At 41.2% G+C, this 18,928-nt stretch overlaps 1 protein-coding gene across 1 annotated transcript; it reads right to left on the reverse strand.

Moving 5' to 3' along the window:
• Window positions 1–17,149, reverse strand: gareml (GRB2 associated, regulator of MAPK1-like). Its single transcript, XM_075459526.1, has 7 exons — window positions 16,818–17,149; window positions 14,031–14,171; window positions 7,066–7,196; window positions 6,740–6,905; window positions 4,772–5,622; window positions 2,226–2,395; window positions 1–1,395 (listed from the first exon to the last, which is right to left on the reverse strand). Exons 1-7 carry the CDS (start codon window positions 16,930–16,932, stop codon window positions 795–797), a joined length of 2,175 nt encoding a protein of 724 aa, XP_075315641.1. The 5' UTR covers window positions 16,933–17,149; the 3' UTR covers window positions 1–794.
• Between the last annotated feature and the right edge of the window lie 1,779 nt (window positions 17,150–18,928).

Genomic DNA, 18,928 nt, shown 5'->3' on the forward strand with positions numbered 1-18,928 from the left:
TTTCTGAGGCAGTGGGGCATCCTTTTATTTCATGTCAACACATCAGTGTATCTGATTTGTGCTACCCATAAAAAGAAATGTTGATAAAAATGCCCCAAATACACAACATGGTATATTCAGAGATGGTTTAGCTCGGTCTTTAATTCATTGAGTGCTGGCATTTCTATTTTCATTCAAAGAACTAGCTCTTTCTTAGCTCCTAAAAACCTCTCAGTTCGATATTTGTGACATTTACGTGCAGCTGAAGCTCAATGAGAGAGAGTAAGAAGTTTGTAGAGACCAGTGTAGGGGGTAAGCTTAGTGTGTTACATCTGCGTTGTTACTTGTCCTACTGGTCAACAATAAAGGCCTCATTGTTCCTTTAATTGTAACTCACTGAGGACCTACAGGGATGTAAATAACACAGTATTTAAAAACTTCATAAATTCTTTGTTTCTGTAAAATGAAGGAAAGGTTCCCCTTCATATCAGATTTGATGTGGAACCACAGCATGAAGGCCACATAGTGTCTAACTCCTCTCTGCTCTCAGTCTGTTGCGTGATGATGCGCTCGGGTTGGAGTGGGACACGTTCATTATGAAGATCTTTGTTGAAGCCTTTGTTAGTAAACTAGTTCCGGCCTGTGGTTCAGATAGAAGTGATGCAGTCAGGGAGTCAAAAGTCAATTCTACACTTTGTCCACAGTGTGGCGTTATTTCCTTCAGCGTCAGTCAGTGGGGCTCAGCAGCCAGTAGGTCACAGTGGAAGGCACATTCAGGAAGGCTGAATAACCAGTAGGCACATTATCAAGACAAGTTAGATTTTCGGCCTCCAGCCCTGTATGAACTGTGAAATTTTGGTCACATGGAGTCGACTCAGGTGGAAGTCATGTGACAGAATGTCCTCAGTCAGCTGCACCAGGAGGCTGCCGTCGATCCGCTCCCTCTGGAACACGGCCACCGCTGCTTCTGGTAAGCCAATGAACCGCAGGCATGCCGACACTTCCTCTAGAGACAATGCAGACAGGTCGGCAGGAGGTCGCCAGGTAGGGTCGGGTGGTGCGGACAATCCCTCAGTTACCCCTGTGGATGCTCCTCCACCTTCTGCACCTCTGGAGGAATCTGTTGTGGGATTGGGTGCAGGTTCAGGCGAGGGGCAAGGGGACTGGCGATTAAAGGGGTTCAACGCACCAAAGGGAGCAAATCGACTCTGTGGGGGCGGCGGCCTGAGTCTGGGTCCAGAGGAAGAGAAGGATTCAACCCATGGCTCTGCCCAGGTGGCCTGTGCAGGCTGAGGGTTGCCTGTGCTGTCCTCAGGGAGAGCAGAGAGTGGCTCAGGACTGGCTGGGTTAGGAGCAGGACAATCTGCCCAGGAGCACGGGTAACAGTAGAGGGTGGCGTCCGGGGATGGTGAGCAGCTGCAAAAGAGCAGGAGAAAGTGACATTAGAACCCTTTTCCTATGGGTAGTGATTCAAATATTATCAGCAAATGACTTGACACTGTTTATAAAGCATCATTTTGAGTGTTTAAAGGACATAAAAACGCTGCTCTCAACCAGATTTAGCATCAAATCAATCATAACACAAAGTTGCTGAGAGGATGTTTAGAAAAATTCACATTCTTTCTGTGTTCTTTGTGGTTTTTGCCCTCCATATTGACTTAAAAGCTTAAAAGCTTCAGTTTCAAGTAATAAAATGCTCAGAAGCCATTCCATAAATCCATTTTGGAGCAGGATGATTTGAGTTTTATCTGTCGAAGGAATGCTGTTCATGAACTTGTGCCAAACTGTTGATTTGGCTACTTCTAATACTACCACTACCTCTCTGATGGTTTTTGCAGTCTAAGGATTGCCCGTTTCATTTGTGCTAGCTTCCAAATGTGAATATCTCAGCTGGAAAGAACTAGAGGCACTTTGCCTGCTGAATTTATGAAGAAAGCTGTTCATGAAACAGCTTTTGAGTTAATTGGAATTTGACCCCCTGAATACGGCGGGGATTCTCAGAAGAGCACCTTCCTCCAGTTTGGATATTACAATTGAGTCTGTTTTACATGTCGGTAACTAAATTATCCAAATATTTCCAGACTTAACGGTAGTTTGAACCTCTTCCTGTTTGCACTGTTGATCACATTTGGCATTGAGACCAGAAAAAAAGAGCAATCCCCTCAGTAACTGTATGAATAATTTAATGCAAATGAAATGTTAAGGTTGTTTTGTTGCTGTTTGAGTAAAAACTAATGCCACCGTACCTGCCATGCAGTCCAGAGGAGTAGAAGGAGAGGTTTGGTCTTGGGGAGGTGGAGATTTTGGGGAAGCGAGGCGGAACCGGAGGGCTGGGGACCGGACTGGAGATGGAGCCTCCTTTAGAGCAGCGAGGGGGAACCGGAGGGGCAATCAAGTAGCGACACTCCTCTCTCACCTACACAAACACACCCATGTGCAAGCATAACAATAACACACACGCATCAGCAAAAAAGTTAACACTTAAAACTCGACTTCTCGGGAGGATTTATGCGAGTCTGTGTGTGTGTTCTGTTTGGTAAATGTCAAACTTAGTGACCTTTACACCTCAAACAAACTCCCTCGCACACAGCGGCTTAACACACACGCACACACACAGAAACACAGTTTCTTGGCAGGCTAAATATCAGGGGATGAAGAACGCTGTGCAACAGGGTATAATCCAGTTGCTAAGCAGATGTCTACACCCACACAAACCTCTCTGAAAGAAAAAAGTTAAGTAAACAAAACAAAAGAATGGTAATGGTACCCCTTTCAGCCACAATACACACCAACGTATGGAAACTAATCAGAGGAGAGCAACTTAACAATACAAATGTGACGAGCTCAGCAACAAAAGCAACCTTAGTATCAACCTCACACTCTATTTCACCTGTGAAAGCAATTTGCGTTTGAGATGATATTACCAATGCGAGGCTTAAACAAGAGAGGGAGGAATAAACTAAAGACGAGCTTTGGCAGCACGTTGACAGTCCTGAGCGCACAACTAAAAAAATATGTCATAAGTGAGATTTAAAATCGGAAAACTTTGAAACCTTTTTTTATTTTTTACTTTAAAAAAATAACCTCTTTGAGTAAATAAACGTAGTGATACGTATCATTATACTTTCCATTATGCACTAAAAAAGGGTAGTTCAGAAACCTACAAGTGCATGTTCATAAAGTGTTCGTTAAAGTGTGCCGTTAAGATCTAAGATCAACCAGTGGAAAATATTTGTAGTTTTAATACGATATTAATCTGTTCCAAACCAAACATGAATAACTTCAACTTTAAACTAGATTTTCTTCAAAACTGCCCCCGGTTAAAGGGGCTTCTCTCTTTGTGCTCCAACTTTCTGGATAAAGATATTTGTTCCAAATCCAACAGAAAAGGACTTTATGCACCAGATTATACATCCTAACCCCTTTTCTCTTTTTCTGTCCTCTCAAAATATTAAAGTGCATCAGATGGATTTATACTTTTGGAAATGAAAACTGACGTACCAGGTAGTAAAAAACAACAGAACGAATGAAGTGTCTTTGTTGTATGTAGATCCAGTCCAGTCACTTAAACATTAAGGGCACGTTTTTTTGTCACCTGACACTCTGATTGTTTTTTCATTTCCCACATTTTCAGCCCAGCTAAACAGCCGAGTTTCCCCTTCATCAGCATCATGGTTGAAAAAAACTGTCATAATTGTCTTTATTCACCTGTTTGACAACAGCTTGGTAAGAAACTAACAAAACTGTCATGTTTCCACATTTTTTCCACTCCTTGACTAAGTCACAGAGTTCGTGGCTTTTGAATGATGCAGCCTTGTTGCACTCCTGTCCTCTGCCGTGCACATATCTGCCATGTTTAACTTCTGTTCATACAACCCTCAAAGCTAATAGAAATATGTGTTTATACATGTATGCAATATGTGTCAAGCAGTTGGAAACAGTGTTGTTAAGCAGGCGATGACACAAGACTGTTTTGGTTACCACAAAAGCAATAAAAGTCATATTCAGACAACTTGACTCATAATACAAACCTTATGATATCAAAATAAACTGCACATCCTATTTGATTGACAAATTACTTTTGGCAGCTAGTCCTTGACTAGGAGGAACATCATCACCTGTCAGCACCCATGCAGCTTATACAGATGAGTGACATATTATAGGAAAAGCTGTGAGGGGATACGTTATTTTAAATCCACTTAAATAGAAGGTCACTGCAAGACAAAACATTTTCCTGAACAACCCTGATTTATCTAGAACAAATTGTTTATGCTCTGATGGGAGAGGTCTCTTCCAGGATGATAATGCCTTCCCCTATAAGGCAGGTGGTCAGTGAATGGGTTAATAAGAATGACATTGATATGGAGCTAAGGCCTTTGTAGTCACCAAATCTTAAGCCAGCTAAAGACCCTTTTTTTTAAAATTTCTTTGAAGCTTAGTGTTTCATCCCTTCACAAGAATTCAAGAGACAACAGAATCCAGCTGTTTTGATGGCACATGGAGGCCCAAAGTCTTACTGAGACACTTAATGATGTTTTTTCTTTTCATGTGTCACCCTTCTCTATACATTTGTGTGTATAACAGCCTTTCCAGGAAGTCAGCACATGCTTGTGTGTTTGTGTTGTGTGTGTGTGTGTGTGTGTGTGTGTCAGTGAGGTTTAAAAGCTGTGTTCTATGAATAATTCAAGCCATGAGTTCTCACTTTTAAAAGCTGGATGCTGTTGTGGACAGATAAGAACTATAAGAGACAGAAGGACCAAGGAGGGGACAGTAGGTGAGGACTGAAACTCACAGCATCAGATTTTGGAGGTACAGGTGGAGGGGTAGACACTCTAGTCACCACGGTACCAACAGAACCGTCCAATGAGGAAGACGAATGGAAGGATATGAGGTTTGGCTCCTTTCCCAAGCCCTCTGCATTCTGATTGGTCCAGAGTTCCTCATAAGGGATCTCCTCACTGGTCCTCATTTCATCCTCAGTCCACTCAGGAGTCACATACTCCCTCTCCTCACCTGGTCCCTCCCCCAGCCGCTCTCCCAGAGAGTCCCTGCATCGCTGTGACAGGCTGTCTGAAACCCCACCAACGTACCCGCACATCGAGAGGCGCTGCAGTGCCGGTGCCAGTGAGTCCTGACCCGACCCGCACATTCGAGAGCGCCTTGGGCTTACGCACTCCTCTGTCATACACTCCAACTCTGGCCGGGTTTCTCTAACAGCACGAGAGTAGGCGTCCGGGTCGAAGGCGTATCGCAGCAGAAGGCTCTCCAGCGCCGCTGTGTGAACAGACGCCTCTGCCACATTAAACCGGGGCATGCAGCGCAGCAACAAGAAGTGTGACGGGGAGACTTCCTGTCTGCGGAGGACCATGCAGAGCACCACCGTCTTGCTGACAATGTTGAGCAGCTTATAGCGGTGGCCCTCTCGCACGGCATGGCGATCATAGGGGTTCCGGGGCGGCCGTGACGGCACAGACACATTGACTGGGAGACGAACTCTCTCGATTATGCTGCGTACCGTGTGCTCCCCTCCCAGCATGCCTTGCTCCAGAGGGGAGCGTGTGCAAAAGCGTCCACGGCAGCCAAAGGGCAAGCTGACACTCTGATTGGTGCGGTGGTTCATACAGACCAGGCAGGGAGTTTTACCTGGAGAGACAGAGAAAGAAAGGAACAGAGTGCAGGTATGATCATGTTGTGCTTTCATTCAACAGAATTTAGGTCCAGCCTAAAGAAAGGTGTGATATTATAGTTCCAACATCTGTTACAGACAAATAAGTAGCAGAATGTTTTAATGGTCCAGGTTGTACTTAGTAAGATTAAAACATTAAACAGATTAACCAAGGTTACATTAAGTCCAATGTAACCAGATTAAGATGGAAGGGGTTTAACAATTCTCAAAGTAAGTAAGGCATTTTTGTAAATATAGGTTCAAATATAAGTAGAGTTTATGTAACCATATGTTACTTACTCATGCACTTAGTGTTGCCTATGCTTCATATCCATATGAAGTTAAAAATACATCAGAATAAGGCCGTTAATCTTTCACCTATGATCCTTATATACTGCACACATCCCTAGGAGACGGAGCAAATGTTCGAGGGAATTAGGAATTAAAAGGTTCTTATAGTAGCCTTTTTTAAAGTTGAAATGTTACAAAATGTAAACAAACACTGCAAAAATTTGCAAATCATTTACAGACTATAATCAGTAAGAATTAGTTAACAGACAGCATATTACTATTTCAAGATGGTGCTATTTTACAGTTTTATTTTTCTTTTTAAAAATACAAAGTGAATCTTTTTAAGGAAGAGTTTTAATATTTTCTCATTAATGAAGTGCTCATGGTGGCATAAGGATTGCAGCCATTCAAAAAGGATTTTCAACCTTGTCTTTTATATACAAAGATCAATCTTGATTCTTCTCAAATTTTTGCAGTTAAATTGATGAACTATTCACTCATGTGTTTACTCTTTTTATTTCCCATTCATCTCAACATTTACAGTTGTTTACCCCTTTCTCTAACTTTTTATAAACTTGTTGCTGTCATCAAATTTGATTAAACTGAATTGAAATGACTTCAGCATTCACTATGGGTGGTATTCTTTAAGCTGCACAACAATTCTAAATTCAGAGTCAAACGTACGATGTACAAAAGAGAAAGTATGTGCCTTTACATTAACAAATGAACCCCAGTAATTCCTCTGACAGGAGAAAATCTACTTCTCATGTGTGCCGGATTACCTAACGCTTAGAACTTGCTTACTTCTAGGAGTCTTTCCCAGGCGTCTCAGGAGCGCGGTCAGTCCTGTCTTTTCCTTTGGAGGCGTGGCACAGAGAAGCTCTGCCTTCCCCATGAGTGACAGCTCATCTCCAGCCTCCAGAGTAAAGCTGTAGGGCTCACTGTCCTCACTGAATTCCCCTGAGACCACCTGTAGCACACATATGCATGTAAATATGTAAGTACACAGCATGATATAAAGTTAGCGAACCTATAAAAGGATCTGTTGTGGTCACAGAATTCAGCAATTTAAAGCTAAACAGAGCAGAGCAAAACTAATTTAATCTTTATCGGCGATGATAGATGCTAACCTTGACACTGAAAGTGATTGTCTCCATGACAAAGACCCGATCAGGGAAGACTCCAGCAACTTCCTCCACGCTGGAGAAATACTGGATCGGATCCCTGACGTCTCTGTCTTCATCCAACAACTTGAACTTGCCTACAGAGAAAATGAGGATGATGGTGGAGAAAAGAAAAACAGATGAGAAGGGTAGGAGAAAGGGATGAGGGTAGAAAAGAGGTGAGAAGAGAAAAGTGCAGGTGGGAAAAAGGAAAGAATAGGTGAAGAGTTGTTTCTGCCTGGCGGTAGCCTCACTATAGAAACAAACACACCTGCAGAGGACACTGTTTGAACCCGAAGAATATAAAGACACCTCGCTGACCTTTGACCTGGCACCAGCTCTAAGCCAACTGACATCCGACGGGGTTGGCATGGCAACCAATAAAGGACCCCCATTCTCACGCAGAGCAGAGACACATCACCATGGAGACACTCACACATACAACTCTTTCTCCTTTTCTCATTCCCTCCTCTGTCTGCAAACCTTTCAAACTCCCACAATCCAGAGTTGTGTTGTTAAAGCTATTTTTTGGGTTTTGATCACACAAGATGAAGCACTTATCCGTTTTATGAAATGCATAATATTCTCCAAAACGTCCACTGTACACTGTCCATAGGTATAGCTATTTACAGTTTACTGGATTGCAGTTGAACAACTCTAACCCTTGGAGGATCCTCCTTTCCTTTTTTATATGAGAAAGTTTTTTAATTGGGAGGCAGAGCAGAATACCAAACTCCAACCTCCTCTATGCCAGCTCCTCCCTCCTTCTCTCAATTCATACAGAGCCCCCACGATAAAGAGCTTCAACCCACCAAACAATACAGGCAAGCGCTACTTTTCAACACAACTCACCACTTCCCTCCCCCCTAAGAAGTGACAAACCGAAGAGGAGTTGAAATGAAACAGAGTTTGCCACCAAACTAAAAAGACTGCTACTCAATCCTGTGCACACATACAATCCTGTATAATTTAGGGGATTATTTAGATAGAAGTGAAGGTCTAAATGTAGCTGACAGACAACAGAACAAATATAAGACACACCATAACAACGAGCTACAGCACTTTTACTTTGATATGATATAAATAATTACACTGAGGTTTAAGGCTTTTGCCTCCTCTTCCATATTACAAAGGTGACTGTGTTGCCACTTCCTCCCCTGAAACATATCCATCATAACGGATCATTCAGCTTTTCTGTCCTCTACACCTCTGTCATCCCTGCCTCTCATTGATGGGCATGAGGAGGATGCAGACAGAGAGAGGATGAGAAGGAGGGAGGCATCCTGTGGTCCATCCCCAGGGGTAAACCTATATTGCTCTCATCCTAAGCTTATTTAGACTTCCTGTATGAAGTCATCACACAGACGTTAGCTCATCACTGGCGTTGGCCTTATGTTGCCAAAATACCTCGTATTCAAAGACACACAAACGTGGTCTTTAAAGTGCATAAAATGAAATGCACTTTGTCCCATCAGCTTTACGTGTTGCATCAGCGTTATGTGTGTTGACAAAATGACAAAACATCTTCTTTCCTCCTTAAATCTGAGCAGTCAACCTTATATTCTGTGTTAACCCACACAACATGCTTTAATCGGCTTTTCTACATGACCAGAGCTTTTATGCGCCCACTGAACGGATGATGTGAGCGGCCACAACATGGGTGCCACTGTATAAAAGCACTGGACCTCCAGTTAGTTTTTCTCACTGTGAGTGAGTTCAGTGTAAAAAAGAGAGAAAAGTGTTCGTTTCACAGCAAGAAGACAAGATTAAAATACAGATTCACAGATGGCTGAAAGAGGCAGACAGTGTAAGGTTTAATTTAAGTGTTGCAACAGCTAAGTCGAAGACTTCATTTGAGCTCACATAAAACAAGCTCTCCACAGTTCACAGCAGACGCATTCTCTGATTATTTTGACAGCAGACATGTAGCAAACCACTTTGCAACTGTTGAAACCTCAACACAGCCAACAAAACGTTGAGATGTGCTCATGATTTAGGCAATCACATAAAAATTCAAGAGTTTTGCTGGGTTTTAGAAAAGATTTGGAGTGTGGGTTAGCAACCTTACTTTGTAAAAAGATGATGAAATGTTTGTGTTTAGTAGAGGTTTACAGTGTATAACAACAGTTTTCTATTAATTGTGAATTTTCAAAGAGCTTACCAATGCTGGAAAATGATATTTAATAAGCACATATCTGCTCTATTTATATGTGTTATCCATTATCAAAAAATGACAAACGTGTGCAATACTGACTGTTATATGCTACCACCATTAAACTGAAACGTCTGCAGTTACAATGATCTCAGCTTCCCCCTTCCAACCAAATATTCTTTCTTTCTTCTGAAAAGGAGCCTGAGAGGCGGCAGCAGTGTGAGGTGACATCAGCGCTCCATCAGTGGAGGAAGCATCAGATAGGAGGCATTAAGATCCAGTTACACAGCGAATAATGTGACTGGACTGAGACTGAACAATGGGATTGTGCAGATGAGCTCCGGTGAGGTCATACCAACTAGATTCATTCAGCAGGAAGACCACGAGTCAATGGGCAGGAGGAGTCAGGGAAGGTCACATGGTAGCAGGCTGGATGTGTGAATGGAGGTGGCATTAGTGAGAGTGTTTGTCTTCCCAAGGTCTGAGTTCATAATGTATTTTTCATCTTATTTTAGTCAGTGAGTAAGAGGTGGGGGCTGCAGGCGGGTCAGTTTGACAACTGAAGTCATGCTGCTGTCGGACGCGCAGGATGTGGTTTGGTATTCTCTTACAAAAATAAACAAGGCCTTCAGTGAAAACTGAAGTAATGTGAATGGAAGCCATTTGGTGCTCCACCTACATCATTCAGCATTAAGGATGCTCGAATAGATTTGTAAGTTGCTCATGCCACATGCACTCTTATACTATCTCAAATGTTGGATTTTGATCTATGCTATGAATGGTAGATGGACTCCGCTTTATCTTATTTGACTCAGCATCCAAGAATAATCACAACGTTTCCCACTTCACATAACTCCCCTTTAAATCACAGGATAAAAGAAGATGGTAATGTAATTGGATCTCTTTTTTTTTTTTCCTTCAGTTTTATTCTTTATCTTAACCTCCATTTGTGGATGTGACAACAATCTGTGTTCACTGACAATCATTTTGAGAAGTATGCCTGAACTCAAACTGTCATTTTCACAACAGAATCTGTTTTTAATGCCGTGCAAAATGAGGACAGGAAGGTCGAAGTAATTCAGTACTGGTGTTCAGCCTTGTTACTTGCATATAGAGATTTCTCTAGATTCAGTCTTTTAATTTCCTGTCCCGCAGATGATGATATCCCCAGAATCTTTGCAATTTCGTACTGACAAAAGTTATTCTTTCACTTTTTAACTATTTAACTGGGCAGACTTTCACAGAGTGGTGAAGCTGTCCTCATCTTTACTTCTGAAAGACGTTCGATTGGATAAGTGGTTTAAATAATTATTGTCTTCTGTTTTTAACCCCTTTACACAACATATGTTCCATCCAGAGTTGATAAGTTGCACCACTGGGTAAAGTCTTTTCCAGCACATCCCAAAGATTCTCAGTGGAGTTAAAGGAGAAGTTCTTTTTTTTTTTTTTTTAAACCTGGACCTTATTTCTGGTCTAAAATACGTTCATCTTCTCACTGATAACAGTTTGGTAAAAGTCGCCGTACTTCGGAAGATATTTAGATCACTCAAGATCCGCATATATCCATATAACGGGAGAGAACAGAGCAGAGACAATACAGCCTCTAAATAAGGCATTATCTGTCTTTATTTCACCAATACTTTAAGATGAATGAATGAATGAATGAACGCATACTATTGCACTCAGTGGGGTTACATGGCACTAAAAGGATCGGATTACTGGGTAAATTACAATAAGACTGAGTTATTAAGTTCATGTAGACACCTTAATCGGAAAAGAATTTGGATCGGATCGGGTTACTCAAGATTGGATTAAGACCCCGAGATTACTCATTTGAAAGTCAAATTAAACGTGCTTGTAGACGTTAAAGCACGTGGTGAATTAGATTTTGCGTTATGCGCATGCTCAAGATTCTTTCCCGGGGTCGTGAACCGGAAGTCGGAAGAGACGATATAACTGTTGTTGTCGCCGTCAGAAAGAAACAAACAACTCGATGGAGAATGCTCCGTTGTGCATCGCTTTTGTGCAACAAGCAGCTCATCACAAACGAAATGTAGAGGGACGTAGCTTAAACTTGCTCTTCGTTTGCCATTTTCTCGAATACCTGACTTTGTTGTTGTTGTTGGTGGTGAAGAGGTCAACAGGAAGTGGCTCTATAGCAATAGTTGAAATGGGTACAGCGCCATCTATCGTATCGGAGTATGACATGCTTTGTGCCTCTTATTCGATTCATTCACCGCCATATATCCAAGGAGAATTACCCTCACTCAAATAAGGAGCAACTCAGTCTTATTGTAATTTAGCCAATAATCCGATCCTTTCAGTGCCATGTAACCCCACTGACTTATAGTTCAGACCTGCCATGTTGTTGTTATCCGGGGCTTTCGGAGGCTTATAGGAAACTTTCTACACACGCGTCTAGTGGGATGACTTCATTGATTCGCACCGCTGCAGCTCATTCACTCCGGTAAGGACGTCCATCGTACTCAAAGTCGTCATCCACGTCATCAAAATAAATATCCTACCATGTTGCACAAAACTAGCAGTAGCAAACTCTGTGTGAAGTTAGCCGACCGTCACAGAGCACGAAGTAAATAAGCTGTGCTGCAGCGTCATCCCACTAGACGCGTATGTAGAAAGCTTCCTATAAGTCCCCGATAGCCCCCAATAACAACAACACGTTGTTGTTCATTCATTCGTATTAATGTATTGGTGAAATAAAGACAGATAATGCCTTATTTAGAGTCTGTATTGTCTCTGCCCTGTTCTCTCCCTTTATATACCCGGATCTCCAGTAATCTGAATATAACCTGAAGGACGCTGACTTTCACCAAAATGTTATCGGTGAGTAGATGAGCGTATTTTATGTGAGAAATAAGGTCCAGGTTTAAAAACCCAAACTTCTATTTTAAAGTCCGGACTTTGCGGTGGCCGATCCATGTGTGAAAATATCTCATACTCCCATAACCAGTCTTTTACAATTTGAGCCCTGGCATTGTCATTGTGGAATATGCCTGTACCATCAGAGCAACTGAAGCAGCTCAGATAATAATGTCCCCCCCACAGGCTTTTCACAGTAGGCACTAAGCCTTCATGTGCTGCTCATCTCTTTGCATCGTGCATTTGGAAAAACTCTTACTTTTACGATTAAACATTGCTGCTCTTTTGCTAATCTTCTTTGATTTGATTTAACCAAACATTAAAATGATTTCCAATCACAATCGCTGAAGATTTTCTTTGAAATACATTTTTTCTTCAAAGAAGAAGGTTGAACACTACCTGGAACACTACCCTTCCAGGTTTTAATCATGTGTTGGACAGTTTCAGCGGTCTCCTTAGTTGTTTTGTTTGTTTGATGCGCACTGATAGTTTGACCCTTCGTAAACACAGAAACATCTTTTCCACGACCACAGGATGTGTCTTCTCACATGGCCGTTTAAGGAATGAGAAGCATCACTTAGATTCAGTTAGAGTTAAATAGCTTGCTGCCAGCTCGACTATATTAAGCACTGCTGTATTTTTCCAATGGAAAACTCTTTTCTATCTACTTAGTTAAATCTAGGTTTTGATTTTTCTTTGGCCAAGCTGTTCACAACAAAACTACAAAAGATTCACTTTTGATTACTTGTGGAATTCCAAACTTCTGTAAGTTGAAACAAAGTTTGTCTGAATAGAATGAATTAGTAGAGCCTGGCTTATAAGCAAGCTAATAGTTGTAAATTGAAGTGGTTAATTTATCTCGACAGGCTCTAAATGGGAAATATCCAATATAATTAGGAGCACAGGGGATGCTACTGTGTATTTTCTGGGAACATTGTTTTGAATCCAATGATATAAAGAACATAGGCGACAGGGCTATTAATACATGCGTGTGTCTTTTAGATGAAAGGAACCAGAAGAAAATAGGATGGAAAAAAATATAAAATTGAGAAAAGTTCCAATCAAATCTTATAGGGTTAGAACCCACAATCATTTCCTGGGCACAACTCAGAATACGTACTCTTTAACTTTTTTTTAAATGATAATCAACATGAACTGAATCATAGTCATGGCGGACATAATGACTCTAAACTTTAGAATGTTCTATGCCACGGTTATTCACTTGGTTCACATGCAAGTACCGAGTTCTGCCCACTGAGCGTCAACACACAGTCAGAAGCTAAAATCTGTCTCCGGTGACCAGCCCTGCAAATACCCAGCAGTTGATCACATTTTTCACCAAATCATCAAATAAAATCAGCTTTGTTGAACAAATCTAATGAAACATCACTGGTAATTCTGAAAGACATTTCAAAATGAAAGACAACATTACTCTTGGCTTCTTGGCTTGGGATGTTGTCTTGCCTTCTTTCAAAGAAACAGAAAATCCCCACCAAAAATAGAACAAGTGGAATATGTTGACCTTTAGAAAAAAAAAGAGTGTATTTATTTTTACCCTCAGAGGGAATTTGACATTTTAGGGAGAATAAGTATTTTTAGAACGTGGACAAAATTTGGACTGGCTACTAAGTCATTTTTATCTGATTTCCTTTCTTTTTTTTGTATGATTGCATGCACAATGACAATGTGATGTAATGTGATGTGATGTGATGTGATGTGATGTGATGTGATGTGATGTAATGTAATGTAATGTAATGTGATGTGATGTGATGTGATGTGATGTGATGTGATGTGATGTGATGTGATGTGATGTGATGTGATGTGATGCGTGCGTGCGTGCGTGCGTGCGTGCGTGCGTGCGTGCGTGCGTGCGTGCGTGCGTGCGTGTGTGTGTGCTCACCCTGGTACTGCAGTGGAATGTCAATCTTGGGTCCGATTACGTAGTGTCCCTCCTCTAAGCTGTGAGCCGTCACTGTGGTCCACTGACGGCAGGAGTGTAACAGCACCACATCCTCCTCCGACAGACCCTCCACACATTCACCTGCAACACACAAACCAAAACCAAAAGGGGTTAACAAACAGCCTGCAGCCTCAGGGGTGCTAAAAAGAACAACTAATCCTTACTACTATGGTCACACTCAGTAATGGAACACGAAAATGCACACACACACACACATGCTCTCAGGATTCAGTGTTCATAATTACCACCATCAACCACCAAGCTATACTAATCAGGACCCTGCTATGCAGCTGGCAGCCTACTATTACACAGCCCTCCTACACACACAGACTCAGCTCTCCTGCATTCACAGGAGCTGAATATACAGAGGCATCGATTTCTGCTGATAGCACGCGGTACAATTCAATCACACAACACGCACACAGTTTGAGTGTAATAATTATGTTGATGGATGGCTGAATATAAACACAGGACAGGGAAAAAGGGCTTCAAGTGGAAATGATAATACTCAGGACAGCCTTCTATCACTTTAGGTTTGTCACTGAAATGTTAATCTCAGTGTCAGATCTCTCTGGCCTAAGATGTTAATGGTTTTGCAGCGTGACAAATGCATTTATGCATAAAACCAAGGTTTAGAGCAAAAGCTAGACACTGTTTTCCAAAACCAGCTTTGTGATTATTCTTTAGAACTCCCACACTCAGATGTCAACAGTTTTACACCCACGCTTTACTCTACATGCTGTGGGGCTAATTAATGTATGACGTGTATAAGAATTTCCTTTGAAGGGCCAAATGTAAGCTAATTTAATATTATGTAGTATGAAGCATTCATAATGTTGGAGGGAAGTCCCCATCAAATGACATCCTTTCACACACATGCCACTTAACTGCAGCCTCTGCATACAAATAATCACAGTTGTTTGTTGACGTTAACATAAAAAGGAGAAGAAAAAGAAAGCGTACACGCTGTTATCGTGCCCTGTTGTAAATAACTAACTCAATCTGGGTTGGCTGGCTGTGCAAACAAGGAGGCATCTGTGGGGTAACTACAGTGCAGTTAATAAACACCTACAGATGATTTCTCCACACAACACGCGTGGAGAGAAGAGAGGTGCGTAATTTTCCGGGAGCGTCACAAGTCACCCAATATTGGGTGCGCGCTTTTGTCCACCGAGGAAAGCTGGAGGTTTGCCTCCTCCTCGCTGCTCGTTAGTATTCACTACATTCACCGACAGATTACAGCATTTACATATGAAAAGAATTGAGCAGCACTTCAGCAGCACAACAGACACTTTGTGGCTTTCTGGGTCTCCTGGACTGGAACAACTTTGGCCATGACACCCATCGCCGGTTCCCAAAGTAAAGACACCAAATGTGCTGAAGCATGTTGGCAGCAAAATATATATCACAGATTAACAGTGAATGCAAACAAAATATCACATCGAAATATCTTACGCAGCATCTTAAGTCAGTGGAATGATGTAAAGTATAGTAAAATCTGCGCCCGGGTTTGTAGAGTCAACAGAAGCAACAAGGTGGACACATTTAAACAGAATGATACCGGAAATACGGTCAGGCTGGTTTCAAAATGAAAGTATGAAACTTGTTTGTTTGTTTGTTTTTTGCGTCTGGGCCACTCAATCTCACATTTGCTAAAACCACATAAATAATACTTAAATACAGTATGTTATGACAGTGATACAAACATGAGTTCATCTCCTCTGAGAACATGCTAATTTGAGCACATCATTTGAGAAGCTAAAGCATGTAAATTGAAATTCACAGAATTGTTTTAAATCATATCCAAGTCATTAAATATAATAATTGTCTTTAATTAATCAATCAATTAATTTGACTTCACCTTAAAGGAATGTGGGAATCCGTTTTTCTTATCACTTGATGACAATTCAGTTCAGTTCAGTTAAGTTAAATGATACTTTATCAATTCACAAAGGGAAACTGAATCGCTGGATTATTCCATATTCTTATGGATTATTATTATTATGGATTATTATTAAAAATTTCATTTTTTAGATAGATGATCAAATAAAATACAAATCAACTAACAAACCATGAGAGAGATGAAGTGTAGCAGATCGAGTTGTGGTAGGAATGTTTAAAGTTCATCATGAATGGATACCAAAGCAGGATAATGACTACTGATTAATCAGAGATCACTGGTAAACATGTTGAAAAAGTCAAGTATAATTTAACAGCCATTTTAAAATAGACCTGCAAGAATTGAGGATGTCTTACGGATGTTGTTTTACAAAGACAACGTGAGATTACTCTTTAAAGTGCTGAGAGCCAGTTTCTTCCAAACTATTAACTCTTATCCAAAGAATTGTTAATTAAATGCGCTGAAAAGTTAACGCAATTATTTTGAAACCAATAACCGGAAGTGGCCCTTTTCGCCCTGCCAACTTTGATACCGTTACAAAAAAAAAAAAAATCCACCATATTCTTCAGTTAAATAAATAAATTTACTTTAACAACGTTGCAAAGCTTCACTGACAGCACGTGCTGCAAACACTTGACCCGCGGTGCTCTTCCTTTTCTCTCTTCTCCTGACTGTAAAATCTGAATTATCCTTATTTATCGTCACTTTTTTCCCACAACTAAAGTGGAAGTGCAGCGTCGGAGTAAACTAACAGCTGTCAAATGGCGAAAACTTTTTCTTTGCAGTCCTACTGGTGACTGGAGCGCCTCGGAAAGGTTGACTCTTACCGTGGGCCAAACGGACCAGAGTCGGCAGACGGAACTTGCTGACCACCGCGTCCAGCGGCAGCGCCAACGGGCTCCAAGTGATCTCCGACAGGCTCGCCGACAACTTCTCCATCATCCCGGGTCATCACGGTACCGGAGATAATGGTGATGATGAAGGGGAAGGTGGTGGTGCCAGATATGATGGTGACTCTGAAGTGGAGGATGGTAAGGGGGAAGGTGATGGTATAATGGCAAAGAGTTTCGCCATATTTGAATGTAGGGGAGAGGGAGGTAGTCAGAGTCGGTGCGCACGAGCGGAGGGAGGGAGTGCGAGCCCTATCTCGTTGGCTTTCTCTGTGTCACCCGGTTTTCGTCTACCACCCTATGCAAGTGATTCGAAAATCAAGTGAAACACTGAATAAGGCCCACCAGAGCTGTGCGTAATGGTAACTGTAATGGAGAGCAGAAAGGAAGTGGGCAGATAGCAGAAACGTCCTCACCTTCACTGCAATGTTTCCACGCATAGTTTGCATCACCTTTGACTGAGGTCGAGGTAAGCAGGTGGCATTTGTATTTAGATGAACCTCTGGCAGCAGTTAGGCTGTATTTTCTTAACTTTGTTGTGCAAGCTGCCAGTCACTTGTCCGATCCCCAAAAGCTTCACGACGGAAGAAATGAGGCCAACACTGCAGAGATGGAGTGAAGTACACATTCATTTAAATGATAGATGGTTTTTAGCAGTAATGCATCTAGCTGAAAGTATCCCCCTCATAAAAGTTATTATTGGAAAGTAGTCATGATAACTAAAACACAGTTTCCCAAAGTAGTTAAGAAGCTGTGCGAAATGAAAATGAAAAACAAAATGCAGTAAGTTGCAAATAATGTAACCATAATTTTATGTTTTGAAATTAATGCCAAAAACATGTCTATGTCTCAGTTTTTTGTGTATCATTGTGCTGCATTCGTTCTTGTAACAAAACTCTTTAATCATTTCAAAACTGAGGAGACCAACTGCTGTAGCTCTAAAAGCTAAATGTTTTCCCATTCTTGCTTGATATACTAGAGGATTTATTCTGCCAAACAGTCTGGCCCTTCATTTTTGTTCTTCATAATCAGCCAAAGGGTTTGAGTAGTTCACCGGTCTGGACAACAACCAGGTCAGTTCAGTAATCTGACTCACAGGCAGAAGGGCTCTGATAAATAAGGCCTTCCTTGAAAAAAGATGATGATCTTGATTGCAGCATGTTTCTCCAAAACTGGTATTTGTATATTGTTTCCCTTACCATGTGCTTTTGAACTGTACGCTGATATCAAGTCAGATGGTCCATGATTTCCAAAAGAATTTAAAAATGTGACTTTTCACACAGCAGGACAGGCCACAGGAGGCAGCAGAGGTGCTTGATCTTGATTACATCTTGTTTCGAGTGTTTTTACTTGCGTAGTGGAGTTTTAACTTGTATTTATGCAGCCATGAAATGCATTCACTGACAGTGGTTGACTTTCACATAGTGATGAATTTCTCTCTTTTTATACCCTTCATACTGGTGACCTGTTTCCAAGCTTAACTTATTGATTTTGTTTAACCAGCAAGCTACAACTTCTCATGTTTTCTTGATCCTGAACCAACTTTGTCTCCTGCATCAAATTCTTCATAAGCATATATTTACAAAAACTGTTGTCAGCTACAACATGTGATGAATTGTTTTTGCAGTTTTCAGTTACATTTACAACTGTTTGTCCATTTTTCCTGTTTTAGAAATGTGTTCAGCTGTGTTCAGAGCTGCTATTAGGTGCAGAAATGTGACATCAGAAGGGATTAGTTTTAGCTGCGGCATCTTAATAAAAGTGTGTTTAAGAATAATTTTGACACATTTTTGTTTTAAACTGCCATGCTATTTTATAGTTCGCACATTAAGATTAATTTTTTCCATCGTAGCTGCTGGTGACTTTGTAGATTGAGATTTCATGTGCGCACCTTTCTTTCACCTTCTTAAAAGATGAAGCTTTAGAGTGGAACAAATTAGTACCTCATTGCTTCTGACTAAAGCAGTAAGCTCATCTCAGTCCCAAGAGAGCAGTTTTACGAAAATGCGACTGCATCTGTGACATCATCAAGAGAGAAAACGATATGA

Source organism: Odontesthes bonariensis, chromosome 24, assembly GCF_027942865.1.
Source record: "Odontesthes bonariensis isolate fOdoBon6 chromosome 24, fOdoBon6.hap1, whole genome shotgun sequence".
In the NCBI taxonomy this organism is placed as follows: Eukaryota; Metazoa; Chordata; class Actinopteri; order Atheriniformes; family Atherinopsidae; genus Odontesthes; species Odontesthes bonariensis.